Consider the following 20,554-nt stretch of genomic DNA (forward strand, 5'->3'; position numbering starts at 1 on the left):
TGTATATCTGTGCTGCCTCTCTTTATCAGAGAACATGTACTTTACAAGCATCACAAAATGCCAAACAGATCTCTTGACATAATGGCAGCTAGTAGCTTATCGACGTGAAACAAACATTTAGGAAACAGGAGGCACAAGTGGGTGTCTATGCGGAAAAAAGGTGAAAGAGGTGAGAAAGTGCCTCTGTAACGACCTTTAAATAAAAACATCAAAGGGATCAAGCAAGGTTTTTGAAGAGCTTACCCATTCTTAAATGTCTCCATGTGGTTTGTTCCAGGTCTCTCATATGGTCCCGACACACTGACACCCTCGTTTAACTGGAAAAACACAAAGAGTTTGAATGTTAATTATCTGCATAGCTGAGATTACATCTGACTTCACAGAAAAAACAAGCTACTGTACATCAAACGAGAAACGACAGATGCTTTTATGGGCCTTTTTTTTGATTAATCATTTTCTATCATCGTTTGGATAATTGATTACTCAGTCTTATTAGTTGATACTGCGTCAGTTTGTATTGGGGCCCATTTAATGAAAACGATTTGCGAGCACCGCTTACACGCAGATTTTAAATGGTGCCACTGCTCCACTTCACAAATGATTGTCAGTCTCAAATGTGTGAGTCCTCCTGCATGACAAAGTGTCTTGTTTAGTTAAATGTGTTAAAATCAACGCAGGGGGAAATTATCTCATGTTGCTTGTCATAGCTTGCCAGTTGGTGAAACGGGTCCCTGAAACTTATCTATTAATCAGTTAATCATAAGTGTTGTCAGTGTGCGGGAACTTGAATAACCTTTATTTGTATTGTTGTTAAGTCTATTCAGGAAATCTCATTGCGACCAAGATCTCCTTTCGAGACCAGAGAACAGGTTACATTCACGCAGGATCACAATGAGACATTTCAATCACAAAAACACTTCTGAGGAATGAGTACAGGACTTCTCAAAAACATGTTTAGTGTACAATTATGAAAAGAGCCCTTCTAAATCTGGCTCATATTATATAAAATATGAAACCAAAAAGAAATTGCAGAAGAAATATACAGATTTTAAATTTAGTGTTTTTTTTATCTGATTATTTTCATTATTATTATTATCTTACTTCTGTTATGTTTATTGTTCTATGTTATGTTTCTGGGAGCGAATGCCAGGACAAGTTATTTGTAAGCTGCTAATCAACTAATTCTGATCCTGATAACAAAACACACGCTGTATATAAAACACATAAATATATAAAATACAACAACATAGTTCTTTCTATATTCATCAGTTTTTTTTGTTCTATAAAATGTGAAAAAAAACTGTGAAAAATGCCAATCATGGTTTCCCACGGCCCAAGTTGACCTATTAGTTGACCTACTGAAACATGTTGCCTCTAATCCAGAACCTGATCCTTCACTTATCACCCTCATCTGAGTCAACAAGAATCTGACTTCAGCTCAGAAAGTCCCTCTTTCTTATTCCCTCGTTAAAGCCAAAAAACAAAACAAAAAAGAAAAAGAAAAACCTTACACACTGGAATAAAACCCAAACCTTTAAGATGTTGTGAGATGACTCAATGACATTTAAAAAAGATTTGATTCTTGAATTGAAAGTACTTTGCAGCTTAAAATTAGGAGTAAAACAGTTTTCCATCTATAATGTTTTAAGTGGGTACTAATGGCGAACCTTTGGAAAGATGACTCTTGTAATTCGACTGATAAGATACAATCACAACAGCAGGTACAATCAGCCCTTCTGTCAGACAATAAACGGGTTAGCAGGGATCAGATGACACAAATTCAGACCGAAGTCGACACAGTTTTGTCAGTGTAGACAAATTTGTGTGTTTGACATTATGTCACACTACAAGGCCCATTTGTTATTTATAATGGGGCCCGACACTGGAGATTTTTCAGTGATGACAAAGGACAATGCAAAGACCACCAGAAATACCAGTCAAGGTCATTACCCTCAGAGCCTCCTGACAGAATAAGCTCACATTCACAGAGGCGGCTGTTCACACTGACAGCGACACGGACCCTCGAACATCAAACCCCTTCTTATCGGCGACTCGGCACATCACTCCCCCCGGCCAATTACTGTGTCAGCTGTGTGTTACATAAGGGGTCAGCATGGGGAAAAAAAATTCTGGGATTCAGTTCCTTGGGTGTGAAAGTGTAACTCGACAAATCTATTTCCATCAGTCAGTCGGTGGGGTGGCACGCCGTCCAGCTGAACTTTACGTTAGCACACATCCTTTATGAGCCAAGTGTGAATAATAATCCAACTTGCTTACATGCAGCTGTAGTGTAAGGAGAGTCTGTAGGGACCAGATCACGTTACCGACGAGACTGGCTTCATGCTACCGCTGTCCTCGTCATGACTTTCACTGCTCTCACTCTATTACAACACTGCTGGGTATGACTCACTTTTTAGTTGGCATGTGAAAGGTAGCTGACCAAGTATGTTTTATTAGGTTGTAGTGATGAACTTAACCTAGATGTTAAATAAGCTGAATGTTAGGGCTGTGCATTGAAGTCTCCTACACTAGTTTGTATTAGATTCATTGGTTGGGGAAAGATCCTCTACATGAAAACTGCTATCCTTGATTTTGTCATTGTTGTAGTGACATTTTTTAACTGTGTGACTGCGTCTCTACCTCTGTGTCTGTGTGTGTGTGTGTGTGTGTGTGTGTGTGTGTGTGTGTGTGTGTGTGTGTGTGTGTGTGTGTGTGTGTGTGTGTGTGTGTGTGTGTGTGTGTGTGTGTGTGTCTGTACATGGGTAGAGTATCTATACTTGGTGTCTGATGTTTTAATTTAATACCGTGTAGTGTGTTAAGTGTGCAAAGACTCACTGAGTGATGTTGGACTATAAATAAACTGAAGCTGAGTTGAGTTTGACTATAAAACGTGAGAAAATAGTTGAAAAATACCAAATTCAGCTTCCCAGAGTTGAGACGTCAAATTGGTAGTTTTGTTGGACCAACGATCAAGATATTCAACTTACAATTATATGAAAAAAGGGAAAAGCATCATGTTTGAGGAGCTGAATTCATAAAACATTTGACATTTTTGCTTGAAGAATTATCAACTAATTGATTAATTAGTGTATCATTTGAGCTCTCGTTGATATGCGAGTTTCAGTACCAATATGATGCTTAACTTGAATAAAATACAGTGCAAAATTGGAAAAATCTTGATATTTATCTGAAACTTTCTTATCACTGAGTAAAGAAGGGTCCAAATCTGACCAGAGAGTCATGCTACTGTAGCTTTCACTACTGTTTTGACTTTTTCAGTCCTGATACCGATACCTGGGCTTTGGGTATCAGCTGATATTGAGTACCTATATGATGTAAATGTTTAATTAATAAGCTGTTTGCCTCATTGTGTGGAAGAGACTGGTGTTATGTTGTGTTTTTATGTGTAAGGCAAAATCAGGCTAAACATTGCTTCCATAACTTTGTAATGCAAAATGTAACAAATAAATACACAGATATAAATGTACTGAATTGTTATTCATTAAAATAATGGTATCCGATACCAGATTGGGCCACTGTGTGTCAGTGATACCTGATCCAGTGTCAGCATCAGATCGACATCTGATATCAAAAATGATGTATCTCTGGTTGGTTCCAAGAAAGTAAGAGGTTTTATACACAGCTTTAGTAATTGTATCTCATACTGTAACTGACTTATATCACAATAACATTATATAGAAGTTTTCAGGGAAATTCAATTGCCCGAGAATATCTGTTTTAACTTAATTTAATGACTGAAATGAAAAAAAAGGTGTTTCATCACATTGATGCAAAAAAATCTTTTAAAACCAATATTGTCATAAAACACTGATATGTAACCGTATCAGTAACTACTGAGTAGAACCAGATGCGTTAGATAGACACCTCAGAAAAAAAACAGTTGACACATTTCTATTGACCGCATACAATTAAAAAAAATTAAAAAATCTGTAAGGCCTCAAAAAAAAAAAAAAAAAAAAAAAAGGTAAAATAAACTGTATTAAACATTTCTACAGAGAAGAAGTACTTTACTGAATCACTTCTCTGCTACGTGCAACAAATGAAGAGCACTCAACAAACACTGCGTCTAGAACATTGTGGCCTCGAGTACTAACCGATGACAACAGCTGAGAGGACAATTTGCTCTGTGATGCATCATCTTCTTCAGTGGATAAAAGCTGCTGCTAATTGCACACTTACAACTGGCCCATACATTTGCGCTGCCTCTGACAAAAGTGGTTAACAATTACTGTTTATTACGAGCCGCTGTGTGATGAGAAAGGCAGTGGAACCATTAGGGAGTCGAACTGCTTCCTGTCATCCTCAAACTCACCGCTGTATCCATCTACTGTTTCTTCTTAATGGAAACTGACTGCTATTTATAGTGAAATAAGAACAGCAAGGGGTGAACTGAATTTTATGACAATTTATACGCATCACAGGTGAATTAGAGTAGAAGATCTGTGAATGTAGGGAGGCTGTTTTTAAACGAAAGCCCTGTAAACAGCGAGTGAAAATATGAACTAAATCAAAAAAAAGGAAAAAAGAAAGTAGTGGCACAGACGCTGTCAAAACGGTGACACATCACAGAGATAAAAAATAGATGAGGAGAAGAAGCAGGATGACTCACCGCACGGGCGTCCTGGTTGTCAGTGAGTTGCACCAGCGACGGGATGTGTTTCGACTTTCTGGGTTTCAGGGTTCGCTCAGCGTGACCACCCTGGCCTCCCTGCGAGTCCGCGCTGCTGCTTGTGTCCTCCCCCGCGGTGCCAGAGCTGCTTCCACCGCTCGATGGGATGTTCTCTTTGTTGGTGTTTGCTCTGACGGATGCTGCTCTGCTCTCAGATGGAAAAGAAATGGGCAAGGAAATCACACATCTGCCTTCCATCTCTCCCTCTCTCACAACACTTTGGTCTGTTTTTATCAGCTTGACATTGAGCAAAATGCTGCAGGGAAACTAAATGCCAAGGTCATTCTGATGCCTCATTTACTTATACCTTCTCAAGCAGCTAATGTGCTGTTTAGCTTTAATGGTAATTCTATTTACTGTCCACACTCTTATTGACGGTTTCTGCTGTCTTTGGACTAATGCACTCCCCTTATCCACGTGTCACTGATCTCTCAGACTCCACCAGGTGTCCGTCAACAAGGATTAGCTTCTTACTGCTGTGACTTCAGTTGTTATGACTGAGCCGTGTCTCAGCGGACGAGATTATGAATGCTTCCAGTGACCAAAACAGCAACTGGAAGTAGTAAGAATCCAGTTTAGCGTTGAAGCCATGTTTTAGTCATAAATGGCATCGTATTGCATATTACAAGCAAGCATGTCATACTTTTTTAATGCGATTTTCTGTCATTTGTATACTGTATATAATGTTGGGTTTCATGGTCGAGTTCCAAAACTTATTTGAGAAGTTTACAGTATATTTAAAGTCAATAATGGTAAAAAAAAAAAAAAAGGCGGCAAACCCAGCTTCTATTTTTGGTTTTCTGGGGAAGTCTGCTGCCAGGAGATGGCCAATCAGAGCACAGTGGGTTCAGCCGAAGGGGGATTTAAAGAGACAGCAGCTAAAATGGCCTGTTTCAGAAAGAGGCTGAACTAAGGGGATGAATAAAGGGCCTGTATAAGATAAATATGTTTGTTTTTTTTAAACTGTGAACCATGCAAGGATATTCCAGTAGAGCACCAGAATATAAATATAGACCTGGACATGTGCATACTATGTTCTTTAACGCATTTATTTATCTTGTGAGGCGTCACCAAGTTGCAGAGTTTCATGCGATTGTTCAGAAGGTGACGAGGAGGGCTGGTGAGTCAAATAGTTCTGTTGTTTCAAGTAGGTGCTTAAAGAGAAACAATGAGGAAAATTTAAATATCCTCACAAAAAAATAATTTTCTAGTGTCTTTTTCTCAAAATAAGGGAGATAATATGGCAGTTTTCTGCACTAGAATCAGGAAAAATTCAACTTGACCTTGATTTGCTTTAGACAAAATGAATTATTCTTATTGTATTAGCAGATTTCTTCACTTCCATTTAAATGAGACTTCAAGGCCAAAATGAAATGATGAGAACAAGGTCTGTTCAGTGCAGTTCAGTGTTGCTACTGAGGACACGGATTTCGTGCTGGTACCATCAACCACCAACATTGTGATGATGCCAGACAGACCCACTATACCTGTTTCTTTCTCTGTGTCTTAAGCCCTCCTCCTGCAGATGCTGCTCTCTCTGATGTCGACGTCTCTGTCGCGCAGTTGGCGTCACCCTAGGAGATGAAGTCAACTCACTGTCCTCTGAACTTTCTTCCCCTAAAGGGTTAACATCAAAAAGGTGCTGCTCCACTGTTGAACGTATCGTCCTGTCCAGGAAACTGTAGGGAGCAAGAAAGAAAAATGAAGAAATGTAAAAGTATATGGCTCAAAGTTTCATATGTAGGATTTGAGAAAATACTCCTAAATAAAAACTGTAAATTGATTCATTACACGGACAATATAAGGCTGCATTTCATGTGACAAAAGTCCACTTACTTTACCACATCTGGTCTGCAGTGAACAGGAAAGAGGTGGTTACTGGAAGAAACCCAAGAGAAGAAGGTGAGTTAATGCTGCAGAAACAGGTGGTCAGGGTTGATGAGCAACTCTGAAAATCCCCTCAGAGCTCAGTTTCTGGTCGAAGGTGTTCAAGGCAGCTAGCGTGCATGAACGTATGTCAACTTCAGCTGTGTTCAGAGCATAAGTAGGTCCTCTGAGAGCAAACTGGCTGGCATCTATGGCTACCAGTAAATCCTACAATAAAAAACAAGGGTATTAATTCCTATATTTATCTTATTCTCTCTGGCTTTGTTATTGTCTTACTGCCTCTATACTTCAGTCAAAATACAGGATACATCTGCAGGAAAACAGCAATGAATAGTGCTGATACTGTGTGTGCAGGGGTGTGTTGAAATCTATATTTAAATCTGGATATATTGGATTATCATTACACTTAGAAACAGCTTCAAACAAGTTATGACTTAACTAAACTGTTTGGTCTGTTTTTGGAGGATGCAACCGTGCTCCTGTTTCAATTAAGGGCTTTTCTCTTTGAGCCATAGACACAATAACATCATCAGATTAACATGTATTTCACAAGCTTTCAGTTATTGGTTTGTTTTGAGTGTGTTCTTTCTAAAATAAGTTAAGAGTAGGATGTAAGCTGGGTTTGACTTTGATATGTTTGTTAGGTGCCTGGGTTGTTAAAACTAAATTAAAATATTTGAATAATTATAAAAAATCACCAGTCCCATTATATTGGTCCATAATTGAGGCTAAATGGGTATCTATTCTATTCTATATCTACTTTACTATTACTTTACATGCATTTGGGTTGTGAGCTGGACAACACACACTACTTAGACACGTCAACTTGTGCTTAGGAAAGTTTTGATTTAGATTTTCCATTATTTTCTGATATTTTATCGACCAGTGGTGAATCGATTAAATGAAAAGATAGAGATTTATTGATCATGAAAGTAACTATAAAATGCTAATCTTTGCCAACATGGTAAATGTTGTTTTGTGTTAATTGATTTAATTTTTCTTTTCTTCTTTTTCATTCTTTCTAATTATCGAAAAAGAGGCTAGAACATTGACAGAGTTGTTGTCAAAAGTGAAAGTGAAATCTTGCTTTTACAATCTTTATCTTAGTGCCTCATAAAGACCCTCTAACTGACATATGGCATGTCTGCTTTTCCTGGAGTACGTACAACTACGTCAACATGTATAGGGGTGACCTGCAAGAATCTCCCATAAACAGTGGTGGTGGTGTTTATAGTAACAGCACAGCTTGGCAGAGGCCATGTGCACTGATAAAGGAAGAGATAATAATGGAGAGATGGTACACTGTGAAGGTGAACCTGTGTGAAATACCACAGACATGTACTGACAGTATCAAAGTTGTAAAAAAAAAAATAAAAGGGGGGGACAGTGAATCAGATGGAAAGGTGTCACGCCCTATCGTGTGATAACCAGATGATCAATCTTAAGATTTTAACAAGTTAAAATCATAAACATGGCCTGTAAATGTCTGGTGCTTTTCATTTAACATTTGTGCCTGTGGCAAAAATTGCCCAAACTAATTTTTTAATGTGAAGATTACAGAGATCCTTGACCTTCTGTACGGTTTCAATTATTTGAACAGTTGGAAAGCAAAGAGTGAGACAGAGGAGTGAAAGTTGCTCCAGAGGCAGCAGACTAAACCGCTCGATTATCTCTGGGCACAGCAGGAAAAATATTAGCCCATTACCTAATAATAGACCTGGCACAGACCGCAACAGGTTAAAGCAACAGAAAAACGGTTTAATGGCTTACTTACGTGTTGATTTAACCTTAAACTTTAAAGCCGGAAAATGTCAAAGTCAAAACTTTATGAAGTGCAGTTGATACATTAATGCATGAAATATGGCCCAAGTTTTTAGAACAGTTTGCAATTTTTGAGGCTTGTCTTCCCACACCTCAGGCCACTGCTGGTGTAAAAGTGATGAGATGAGATCAATTATGTAACTGCAGTGTGTGCCAGGGCAGGATGATTATGATACCTAGGGAAAAGTTTATAGCACATCTCTATGACCCTACAAATGAGTGCTCTATGTTGCAATGGCACCCATGCTATGATGGTTTCAGAAGGCGGTTCACAAACGTTTTGGCCCTGTGACCCTTTATAACTTTAACCTGTAACCCCTCATTCAAAGGTCAGTGTTACTGATCAGTTATACTGCTCTGTTTTGTTTGAGTCCATATTTCTCAAAAAATTGTCAGTCACTTTCCCTTCATGACGCGTCTGGAGAAATTCGTTATGTTGCGGATGCCGTCATATTTTGCCGCACAATGTGATGAGTAATGTTACTAATGTCACCATGAAGATGGTATGATGAACTTCCTTATTGACATTTTGATCTGTAACTTTAGATAACTTGTTTTTTAATTAGTGTAATTAGTTTAGCTAGCTCATAACCCTTCACCAAAGCATACATTGAAAACATTGTGGGACTGCTTAATTTCTGTTAAGCAACACTTATCAAAAGTGAAGATCGACCTACCAGAAATGTGCCTTTACTTGGCTGTTAAATATGATTCAAATAAAAGGTACTGAAATAATGTGGAGCTTTTGGATATTTTTACTTTAAAGACACCATATGAAAACTAAATTTGTAGAGTGACATCTTTTTAAAAGAACTCCTTATACGGTGTACAGTACTGCAATTCATTTTTATGACACCCTGAAAGACTACAAATATTTTATCGACACTAGTTAAATCTCCTGTAATATTTTTTTCAAGTGCCACATTTAGTGTGATGATGTAATAAACAGCTGAGAGTGGTTGTCTGTAAGTAGTGCCAGATATTTGGTAATGAAATATCTTGTGGTTGCTATCATGGTGCTAAATCGTCTTTGGGTTGGCACAGCAAAGAAGATGTTTGGCATTTTGGCAAATCTATGAAGGAGGTAACGCCACGGCCCGGATAGACCTTTGCACCACTGACTAAAAAAAGTCACTCAGTCACTCTGGTATGAGACAATATTGTTGTCTGGTGTGCAACGGTGACAGTCTGAGTCATTAACTACTGGCAAAAGACTCATAAAAGCAAAAGATCATGAGTCACTGCACCAGAAACATACAGTGAATATCACCACCAGAGTAGCAACAAGCCTTTCTTAAACACAAACAGTCTAAAAATATAAAATTATACCACCAACCAACCAACCACAGCTAAATGTTTGATCAGAAGCTCATCAGCTGGTGATTTTGCATCGGTGACTGTAACTTTATTCATAGTTATAAACAGTTTTATGTGAGCTATAAAGTCTTAATACCTCTAGTATCACTACCTGTTTGAGCTGGAATTTATTGATTCATCAATCCACAAAATATGACTCAGCAGCTATTTTGATAATTGAATAATTGTCCCTTTTATTAAATCAAAAGCTGGAAATGATCTAATTTCAGCTTCCCAAATGTGAAGATTCAAGGCTATCTTACTGTGTATGATAACTACGATCCATAATAAGGGACTTGTATAAAAATAACAGGTGTTTGGTCCAAGGTCTGCTCCGGTTACTTGTGAAAGCAAACATGAACTTAGATTGAGGCTGATGCGGCGAGGACAACAGTGCTCAGAGGGTTTATGTAATACAAATCATAACATGCATTAAACTGATCGCAGTTTTGAAATGTCATAAACTACGAAATACTACAGCAGTAAGCAAGACTTTGTGTGGGGGTTTTCCCATTTTTATTTACGTTATGCTTTTCTCTGATGCAACAAAGAGACTATTTGAATTTTTTAATAACTATTTCTTCAAGAAATATTTGGTGTGTTATATTTTTTAATTAACTCAAATGACCATTTACAAATGTGCAGTGTCAGCTGTTTTTTGTTTTAAGTTTGATGTTGTCTGTAAGATTTGCTGAAGTCAGGACCGTAATGATAACTCTGATTTAATTGTTCCATTTTGCTATTTTTGTTTTGCTGAGTGTGATTTAAAGCAGCCAGCAGTGGAAGTATTCATTTTGCGAAAGCTCAACATAATTGCTTCATTCAGAATCTTCTAACTAAGAAAGTTGCTTTGAAAATAATACTTAGACAAAAATAATATGTGTCTGTAGTGAATGTGTGTACGTGTCTCAAAGTCAAGTGTTACTTTGAGGCATAAAAGTGGGAAGGAAACAACTCCAAAGCCTTTGCAGCAGGAGCTTATAACAGTTAAATCCCCAGCACCGTGTACCCAGGGGCATCCGTTCAGGTAATCCAGTGTTACACCACAGTCAGACATTAGCCAGGACCCTCAGAGTTTTTGGTCAACATGTAGAAGAAAATCATGTTGATCTTTGATCCATTTTGACTGGGTTGAGGTTAAGCTCTCATGTGGCTGCCTGAGAGTTTCTGTATGTGAAGGAATGCAAGGAGACTTCAGCAGAGGGAGAAAAAGTCTGTATGGAATGTGTGTGTGTATGTGACAAAGTACAAGCTGGCCATGGAGTAAGTCATTGATAAACGTGAGCAAGACTGCTGCAGAAGAGAGACGGAAACAGAGAAATTATTCATTCAGAGACGTCACAGTGAGTCAGACGAGGGCAGCAACTAATTACTTACTTCAATAGATTACTACAGTTAATTGATTTATCTTTAATTGTATGGGATGTCAGAATATAGTGTAAAAAGTTACCAAGGCTCAAGGTGACTCTTCAAATATGTTATTTTGTCTGAAAAACCCACATATATTGTTAGGATAATTATATAACACAGACAAATGTGACAAATTCTCATATTTGTGCCTACAATGTTGGCAGCCAATTGTCTGGCGACTGCCTAATTGATTAATTGACCATTGTTAATTGTTTTAGCAGTGAAAAGGACTTCAGAGAGAGACAGACACATTGTTAATAAAACATGAATGAACATGAAAGTGAGTGCAACAAATGTTCTCCATGTAACCTCCATGTTCATGTGACCCGTCAACATTAACTTCCTTTTAAAATAAGTGCTTTTTAAAAAAAACTTATATGGTTACTGCACATATACATACATAATAAGACTTAATAATAATGCATAACCAGGCGATACCAGGTTATGTGGGTAATCGGGGAACATGTTTACATGCACCGTAAGAACATGGCTACTGTAAATCTTCAAATACTTGCAGCAGATCAGCAGCCAGATTTTGACTTCAACAGGCCGCTTTGTTTTAGTTTAACTTTGGATACAATTATTTGCTCCATGTATGATCTCTCCTTTCCTTTCATTCAGCCACTCCGCACTGTGCTTTCCCTGTCTGCAGTCTGTTGCTATACATGTGTAAACCTATATTATGCCTATATCGTGGCAGGGAAATCACCGTTCTCCAGGAGAAATCTACCAGGGGAAAAACCAGGTTTCTCTAATCCCTTACCCTGACTACAGAAACCAGGTTTCTCATTTACATGACATGAGTTAAGAAATCAACTATCTGGAGAAAAAACAATTGTAACCCAGTTCCTGAAGTGTGTTAAAATGCACTGATTATTATAATGATATACCAAATACATTCACACAATATATATATATACACAATATGAGTTATAGGGTCCAAGGACATTTTATGAATGTGATTTTCTTTTTACTGCATAATGAGTTTTGCTCCAATTAACTGAATAAATATACACATGTGAATGTGATTATGTTATGTATTTTAGCTTACATCTATAGCTTATATCTAAGTTGTATTATATACTACTCATACATGGCTGACTCTATGACCACATGTCTTGGGTTGACACCAATGATAGTGAACTAGTTGGAACCTTTGATCCACCATCAAGACAAGGCTTTTGTTTTATTACATTACAACCAAGAGACAAGATGCTTCAATCAAAGATAAGAAATATTACTATTGTATCTGGTGTTACTGCTGCTATAAAATAATTCTGTAAAGCAACACAACTCTTACACATTTACCATGTTTGGTCATCAGTTCTTTACTGAACATTGCTACCTGTTACTCTCTTGTGAGCTTTTTACTGTTCGAGCTTGACTGTCCACATTTTATATGAAGCATAACATCATAAAGTATATTTGAATTGCACTGCATCCAACTTATTTTATCTGTGACAATAATCCTGTGAAGCTTTTGTCTTGTGTCCATGACTCAGTTCTTTTTAGGAAAACCAATAAAAATGCTTGATTATGCAAACAGCTGCCCTGGTGCTCTGTCAGCTCTAAGGTCATGTCAGTGAACAACACGGCAGACAAAATGGTCCAACTTCAAACGACTACCTGAAGATCCAGCCGGTAACATGGACAAGCTTCTGTATTTGAAGGCTTTGAGTCGACATGCACTGAAGGATAGATGGGAAACATGACAGTGCTGCTATTGATGATTAAAATAAGTATCGTTCCATTTGTTTTTAATGGGTCATTTTAGTAATTCTAGTGGTGTGGATCAATGGATGGCAATGTTGGTTGGTTGACTGAAATATCTTAACTGTTGGTTGGACTGCCATGAAATTCTATAAAGACATTCATGGTCTCTGGAGGATGAATCCCACTGACTTTGGTGATCCCTGGACTTTTCCTCCAGTACCACCACGAACGGCCACACCAGCACATTGGCTTATGACAAAATAACTAGAAAACTAAAGACATTCCCATCAGCCTAGCTATACTTTGTGTTAAGTGCTTAGTTTAGCATACTACCAAGCTAAACAAAGATGGTCAACAGAGTAAACACAGCTACTGAACATCACCTCGTTAACCATTGTTTTTGTGAACATGTTTGCATGCTGGTGGGCACATTTAGCTCAAAGCCCAGCTGTGCCTAAGTACAGCCTCACAAAGATACTTGCATGGCTGTAGACACCATTTGTTTACTGATGAGTCAACAATTCACACCCACATTGGCACTTAACAAACTATATATTAAAATCAGTAACTGATTTGATGGAGATTGATAATAATGAATATCATAAAGATAAACAGATGCTGTGTGACAAACATGTCTTTTGTGATGTGTCCATATATGGTGGGTGTGTCTATAACATGTGCTGTGGCTGCCTCTGACACAATAACCAAACAGTGGTGAGCAAACTGTTGCATGTTCACGCCGCCCGCTTTCCCTCTAACTGGTGGTTCCATTGTTTTCGATGATAATGCACCAAGGCACAGAGCCACTTCCCCCCACACGTCCAGTCCAAAACAACATGCATTCACGCAATTTTTTATCAACTTTCTAACACAGAGACAGGAAGCCTACCTCATGTAGAAAGGAGATATTGGTCTCTCCTCTTCTTGGGAGCTGTAATAGGAAAACAAACAGACTATATTAATTAGCTTGCAGGATGTGGTTATGAAGAGCTATGGCATAAAAACATTACCCCACTCCCTTCACCCCACTACATGTTACTGGGGCTGAAAATAGGAGCATAAGGCTGGCTTTTGTCTGCAGAATAATAGCCATGCAGTGCTACAGATCAGTGCCTTTGTGGAACTTGTCTCGGGTAATTATTATGAACCAACAGAGAAATGCTGCTCTACAATATAGGCTGACTGCTGCCACTGGATATAAGCCAGGAACACATGATAAAATTATGCAACGATAAGAGGAACTCCGTGTTGGCACCAAATGTTGAGATTGCTTAACATTTTCATTTCCTGGCACTTCCAGGGTGAAATTTCATAATCACTAAGTATTGTTTGCCTAAGCAGAGCTGAATACTGTATTATCTTCTCTAAAGTCAAAGTGGGAAGAAAAACACTGCAGCCAGACCTGAACTATTGGATGATGTAACAAATTGTGTGAAATCAAGGCTGCCTTTAATATGTTTTCTTCAATTTGAGAATTGTTAAATTCAGCGATGTCTTGTTACAATGACAATATGTACAATGACAATATGTTACAACTTAAAATATATTTTAAAACTGCAAATCAATCAGATGCATGTTTAAATGTAAACAGTGTTAATGGGATGTTTTCACGTTACAATAGGAAAAGCACAGGTGTGAATAATAAAATGTAATAAATGGTGGCTGAATCACATTTAGCTGTTCCAGTTTTAGGGTCCTAATATTGAGCATGTTGGCTTGCTGTCACACTGTCATGATTTTCTGATTGTAGAGCCATCATTATGTTATCAGTAATACCTGTACTTTTTCTACTATGACCAGTCAAAATGTCTGCTGTGAGATATTTTCTCTTTAAAAAGACACAAAAGTGTGTACAATCATCACTTTAAACCCCTTGTGGGCCTTTATTTGGATGTTCGATAGTGACAAGAGAACACGTGTCAGGCTAGCATGAACAGCACCCTCAGTTTACAAATATGCAACAGCAGGATTTTGACAAATGTTTGGGTGCAAAAAATGTTGACTGACCAGGTACCACGGATGCAGATTCCACACATTTTTTTTTTACATTTCAGCTGCTTCACACAGTGCTTATAAGATAAGTAGTTTGGACTTGTTTTTGTTTTTTTAAATCACTAATTAATAGAGCTGAAAAGATCTGGCAATTAATCGATTAATCAATTAACAGAATAATAATCAGCAACTTTTTTTATTGTAATTTTTCAAGCAAAAGTGCCAAACATTCTCTAGTTTCATCTAATCCATTCAAGCATTTCCTGCTTCCCTATCTTCTATTTATTGTAATATAATATTTTCAAGTTTACTCTGTTGATGGGATAAAATATGCAATGTGATGACATTGATAACACAGCTTGTGAACGTCAGTTTTCTGACATTTAATAGACAAAACAAACCATGAAAATAATTGTTAGTTGCAGCCACCCTACTCATTAATCACTGAGTGGTTTATATTCAATCTTCTACATAATGACTAGCAATCATAAACATCTCAAGCGAATTGTGTTTTTGTTTAAATAACCGCTTTCATATAAGTTTGCTCTCCTTTATATACAGGTCAGCAGACGTCAAACAGAGCAGTAACACAACATTGTTCATAGAGCAGCTTAATGTTCTGTTTTGCTACATTTGTTTTTGTCTTACAGAGGGACAGAAAATAGAAAATCCAACGGTGACCATTTCCAACATTGGATAAGTATGCCCTGCTGTGCCAATAAATCAGTCTGATCATGTTGAGTCCCAGATATTCTAAGACAGACTTGTTTTTGAGTGGACCAATCAGTGAATGTTTGGTACACTGATGTGTTTTGGTACAAGACTGACGTACCTTTGTGTGGCTTACTGTAAGGGGCAGGCATATTGAGGGGAGGAGAAAACACAATGGCCATTCGTGCAGCACCTCAATAAGTTCAAAACAAAGGATTTAGGTTTCAAGTCAGGCAGGAATCAAAATAGGCCAAAGTTCACTGAACTTCAAAAGTCACACAATGCACAGGAAATGTTCACATTTTCCTCCAACTTTCTCTTAGGTGGAGGTATAGTTCACCACAAACACCTCTAAATTCCTTCAGCGCCTCAGTGGTGAATTTCCACCCCCCACACCAAAGTTCTCAACTGGTGTTATACAGTCTGGCAAGCGTATTAAAATAATGTGTGCCGTCACTACCGCCGTGAATTGCAAAAGCGGAAATCCTGCTTACCCACTACCTTACTGAGGGGATAACAAGAAGCTTTGTAGGGATACACAGAAAATGCCTGATCCCTCCAGGCTGAATGGAAAACTACCAATGACTAGTTGGTTCAATCTGGATACGCTCCACTTTTTCAACTCTTTTAAGAATGCAGTCTAGCTTACCAGCGGATGCTGGTCACTTGTATAATCCTCCCACTGGCTCCATTTTTGGTAGGTTCCCTTCCGCCCTGACTCACCTTTTTCAATCCCTCTAATTATACACACACAAATAAATAAATGAATAAATAAATAAATATATATTGTCTTTATGGGACAGTGTTCACTGAAGAGGCAGACAGGAAACAAGGGGAGAGAGAGATGGGTATGACATGCAAGAAGGGTCCCTGGCTGGAATCAAACCATGGACATTTCAATTATGTGGCATGTGCATTTGGCATGCCACATAATGCCACATACAGCTATTGGGGCACTCCAAAAATCCATCAACAACATGCAATATCCTCCCATTAGCTAGCATTAGTGAGAGACCGAAGTCTGTAAAGTATTATTGAATCATTTTTTATTGCAGACGTTTTCACCCACAGCAATTTGGAAGTGCAATCAGTACATTATTGGCTCAACACTGCTCTTTACAGTAGTGTTTCATTAGTTTTCATTAGTCAGACTGTTTTTTGAACTTATACTGTAAAACAAAGTGTGCATAGTCAACAAAGACAAATCCAAAATACATCAATCGTCCATTGAACTTATTTTTGCAATTTGTTGATTAACAAAGAGGCAAAGATGGGTAGAGATTGCAGCCAGAGTCCCCTTGTATCTCCACTGCTTTATGGACCCCCAACCCACCAGGTTTTAGATGAGTGCTGAACATTCTTAAAATACCTTCAAGCAGAACCTGTGGTGGTCAAGACCTAAAGTATTTGTTGGATAAGTCGGCCTAAGCTTTGGTTGGTATATATTGTTCTTTTAAAGAAAATTGTATCAAAGGAACACAAAGCCATCATGCATCATGTCACGGTCAATATTAATGTTCTGGTGCTCTAATGGAATATCTTTGCATGATATACAGTTAAAATAAAACTCTTATTCATCTTACAGTATATTGGCCCTTTATGCAGCCCCTCGGTTCAGCCTCTGCCTGAAACTGGCTGTTTTAGCTCTTGTCTGTTTAAGGCCCCCCTTCCTAATGAGCCCACTGTGTTCTGATTGCGGATTCAGAGAAAAGCAAATCACTATTGACGGACTTGAAAAACTGATTATTTGGCATTTTTGGCTTGAAATTTTGTTAACCAGCTATCAGCATTGTCATCTGTTAGTTTTCTAATTATGAACTAATGGATTTTTGACCTATTGTAACAAGCTGAAATATTGTTTTTTGATGAAGGACAGAAGAAGAACTGCAGTCTTTCTTTCCCTTCAGAATCGAACAGTATGACTTGGTGTTAGGTCTATCGCTGAACATCCAAAGTAGTATCTAGTTAGGCGATTGCTTTCCTTCTTTGAGATGTTTTTCCGCTTTTCCATGAGGCTTCTTCAGTTCTTCTTACTGGTAAAGCATGAGGAGACTAAAGAGGCCTCTTGGATTAGTGGTGTAACATTTTCAAGAATAAAACAACAAAACTAGTCTGGTTTGACTTAGTACTTCTACTAACTTGGATGACAGAGTCTTCACAGACATTTAAATCTTGATATGACTCTTTAGTAAAACCAGTCTGATCCGGCCAGCAGGTGTTGTAAATATGTGCTGTCAGGCTTCTATGCTGATGGATGAGACTTGCTGACAGGCGGCCAACAATACTGTTACTGCCTGCACTCACACCACACCGCAACGTTCCTCACTCCCACCTACTTCCAATGGTCTTCTAAGAAACTCAATGGTTACATCACAGGATTCAGTGAACCATGGCAACTCCACACAAAAGCCAGTATGCATCCCCAATGTGCAACTACGCATTGCTAAGAGCATAATAAGTTCACATGACGCTGCTATGTTGGCTCATGCAGCCCGTGTGGTGAATGAGGCTGGTGTCATATTTCAGATTAAGGTGAGAGCACCGTGGCATTTATTTGATAAAGAGGAGGCAAAGTGTTAAAGATGTTACATCATGGTGGATGCTGGTGGATACAAGAGAAGAACTAAAAGTGGAGGCACTAGCAGAAAACGCTGAGTATGATGATTTGATTTCTACTGTGTGTGGAACCTAATACAAACATAAATCATACATAACACTAAACAAAACTTATTTGCAGCCAACAAGATGCAAACAAACTTACTTTGATTATTTCACACCCTGAAAATAAACATAGTACAATACACAACAAAGTTTTTAATTAAAAAAATGAATCTGGTATATTCAAGATAATTCAGTTCTGGCCAAGTTTGCTGTGCTGCTGTATGTGTTGTGCTACGCTGATACAGATTTGTCTGACACGTACCTATGGAAAGTGAGAGCAAGCTGACCAGTAGGCATGAGAGTGGCTACAGATATGAACACACAGATGTCCACTCATAGAATATGATCATATTTTTGCTGTGGATTTTATGTGTCAAAGTCACAGCTACTCAGACCTGAAACTATTTTCTTTACAAACGCGTATAAACATATTTTTCTCTTTGTCTTTAAAAGTTTTAAAGCTTCATCATCTTTAATTTGAGTATCAAAGTTGGTAAAATCATTGCAGTCGTTTTGCTAGCCACAAGTGTCTATTGGTAAATACCAGCGCTGATAGCTGACGCACATTAGTGGGGTCTCCCGTCACGCTGTCTGTAGGTCAGTCACCCAATACGACCTGACAAGTAGAACGTTAGGGTGTGGGGGGAAATCCACCAGAGGATTTACTGGTACCCTGACATGACAAGGAAAGCTCTTGCCACCTTGGAAATATTATATCTGACACTTCACGTAAGACATGAACATATTCTCCAAAAGCAGCTGATGGTCGGCTCTGTTGATTTAATAAATCAGGCAGCACACACGCAGTACTCTTCATTCTGTTGAGAATTAATAATGTTGACTTTTTGAACACAGAAAACAGAAATGTATCTGAGTATGAAGTATGTAAGATGATGAAAATAAGATTTGTAATTCAGTATACAGGTATGCGTGAAAGAACATCACTGTGCGTGTGCTACACTATACATTTATGTAATGTCTTAATGTATCTGGTGCTGACATGGTTTTGAACTCATGATTAATGTTGTATCAAAGGTCAGTGGTGTGTTTGACAAGCCGTAGTAGAAGTCAAAACATCAGCGTCATCATCTCTCATGTTAGTGCTCTAACATTATGTGTATGACATTTATTGCTTTGCTCCACATTGTAAATTCAATTTTTTTCTAACTAGAGACATATTTTACTGAAGGCCTGTTATCAGTAAAGAGCTTTACTTACCCTGAAACTTACACAACAGATGAACTAGATTTGAGGTAGGTGTGGTGCAGGTGCAGGTGTGATCACATCCAAGGTTAATGCTAGTCTAAGCCACCAGTCCAAGCAGTAAGAGACCCAACAACAGACACAGCTGTAGCCTCGCTATTCCAGGACTGAGGACACTTGACACCAAGTGGTTACAGTTTCAGCGTCTTATAATAGGCTTGTTTGCATGCCAAAGGCACATGGCCACTGGGCTCGGGCTTTAGATCCCTGATCGCTGTCAGACCCTCAACCTAATTCTTCACCCTTGGCCTCGGCTAATGGCTCATCACCTATACAAATAGTGTTTGTAACCTCTTTACCACTGGAAAGAGTCCCCTCTGGTATTGAAATTGGATTGTTATTTTAACTTTAAGTGTTTAAAAAATATCTTGGTTCAATTTTATGAGCTGTTAACAATTGTTTGTTATTGTTATTTTTCATTTTGAGATTTTGCGTGTCCATGTTTTATGTTGATGGTTTTAACCCTTATGGTTTTGTTTGTTAAGTTTTCCTGCTGAATATGCAGAAAAGCGTGTTACTGTATGTGTAGGTTGTTAAATGACATAATAAAAACCACTGACGTCAAGATGGCATCGGAAAACGAAGATAGAAATAATTTAACACCAAATTTTATGCAGCAGTGGAGTTTTGTTTTGTGTTGTATGACCTTAGGTTTTGCTTTAAAGAGGTCGTAAAGCATTAAGCTCACAGATAAGATTATGAACCATATAAAATCATAAAACTACAGGAGTAACTTAGATACTGTTGCTGAATTCTTCTTTTGGTGCAAGCTTTATTATTTGCCTTTTATTCATATAAAAAAGAACTATTCATTTCATGTTTCTAATGCATGATTTATGAATACACCTATATTACATAATAATACACACATTATTCCTGAGTTATATATTCATCTCTTATTGTTACTGTACATACTAATTCATTTTCAGTAATGCAACATGCACAACAAACTATCTTTAAAAACAAAATAGATCATAAAATAATGTATGTAAAATTATTAACTAAATTATCTAACATTTACCGTAAATGCTGAAACTTAATTATTCTCAG

General features: G+C 38.0%; 1 protein-coding gene across 1 annotated transcript in view; it reads right to left on the bottom strand.

The window, feature by feature from the left end:
* The window catches only part of fam13a (family with sequence similarity 13 member A), a 60,774-nt gene that overhangs the window by 17,232 nt on the left and 22,988 nt on the right, over window positions 1-20,554 (bottom strand). The window contains exons 9-13 of the mRNA XM_062426111.1: window positions 13,767-13,808; window positions 6,526-6,568; window positions 6,178-6,371; window positions 4,631-4,835; window positions 244-317 (exon numbers count right to left, since the gene is read on the bottom strand). Coding sequence (XP_062282095.1) covers window positions 244-317; window positions 4,631-4,835; window positions 6,178-6,371; window positions 6,526-6,568; window positions 13,767-13,808 — 558 coding nt within the window. The remainder of the gene's footprint in view (window positions 1-243; window positions 318-4,630; window positions 4,836-6,177; window positions 6,372-6,525; window positions 6,569-13,766; window positions 13,809-20,554) is intronic.

The sequence above is a fragment of the Scomber scombrus genome, chromosome 2 (genome assembly GCF_963691925.1).
Source record: "Scomber scombrus chromosome 2, fScoSco1.1, whole genome shotgun sequence".
Taxonomy (NCBI): domain Eukaryota; kingdom Metazoa; phylum Chordata; class Actinopteri; order Scombriformes; family Scombridae; genus Scomber; species Scomber scombrus.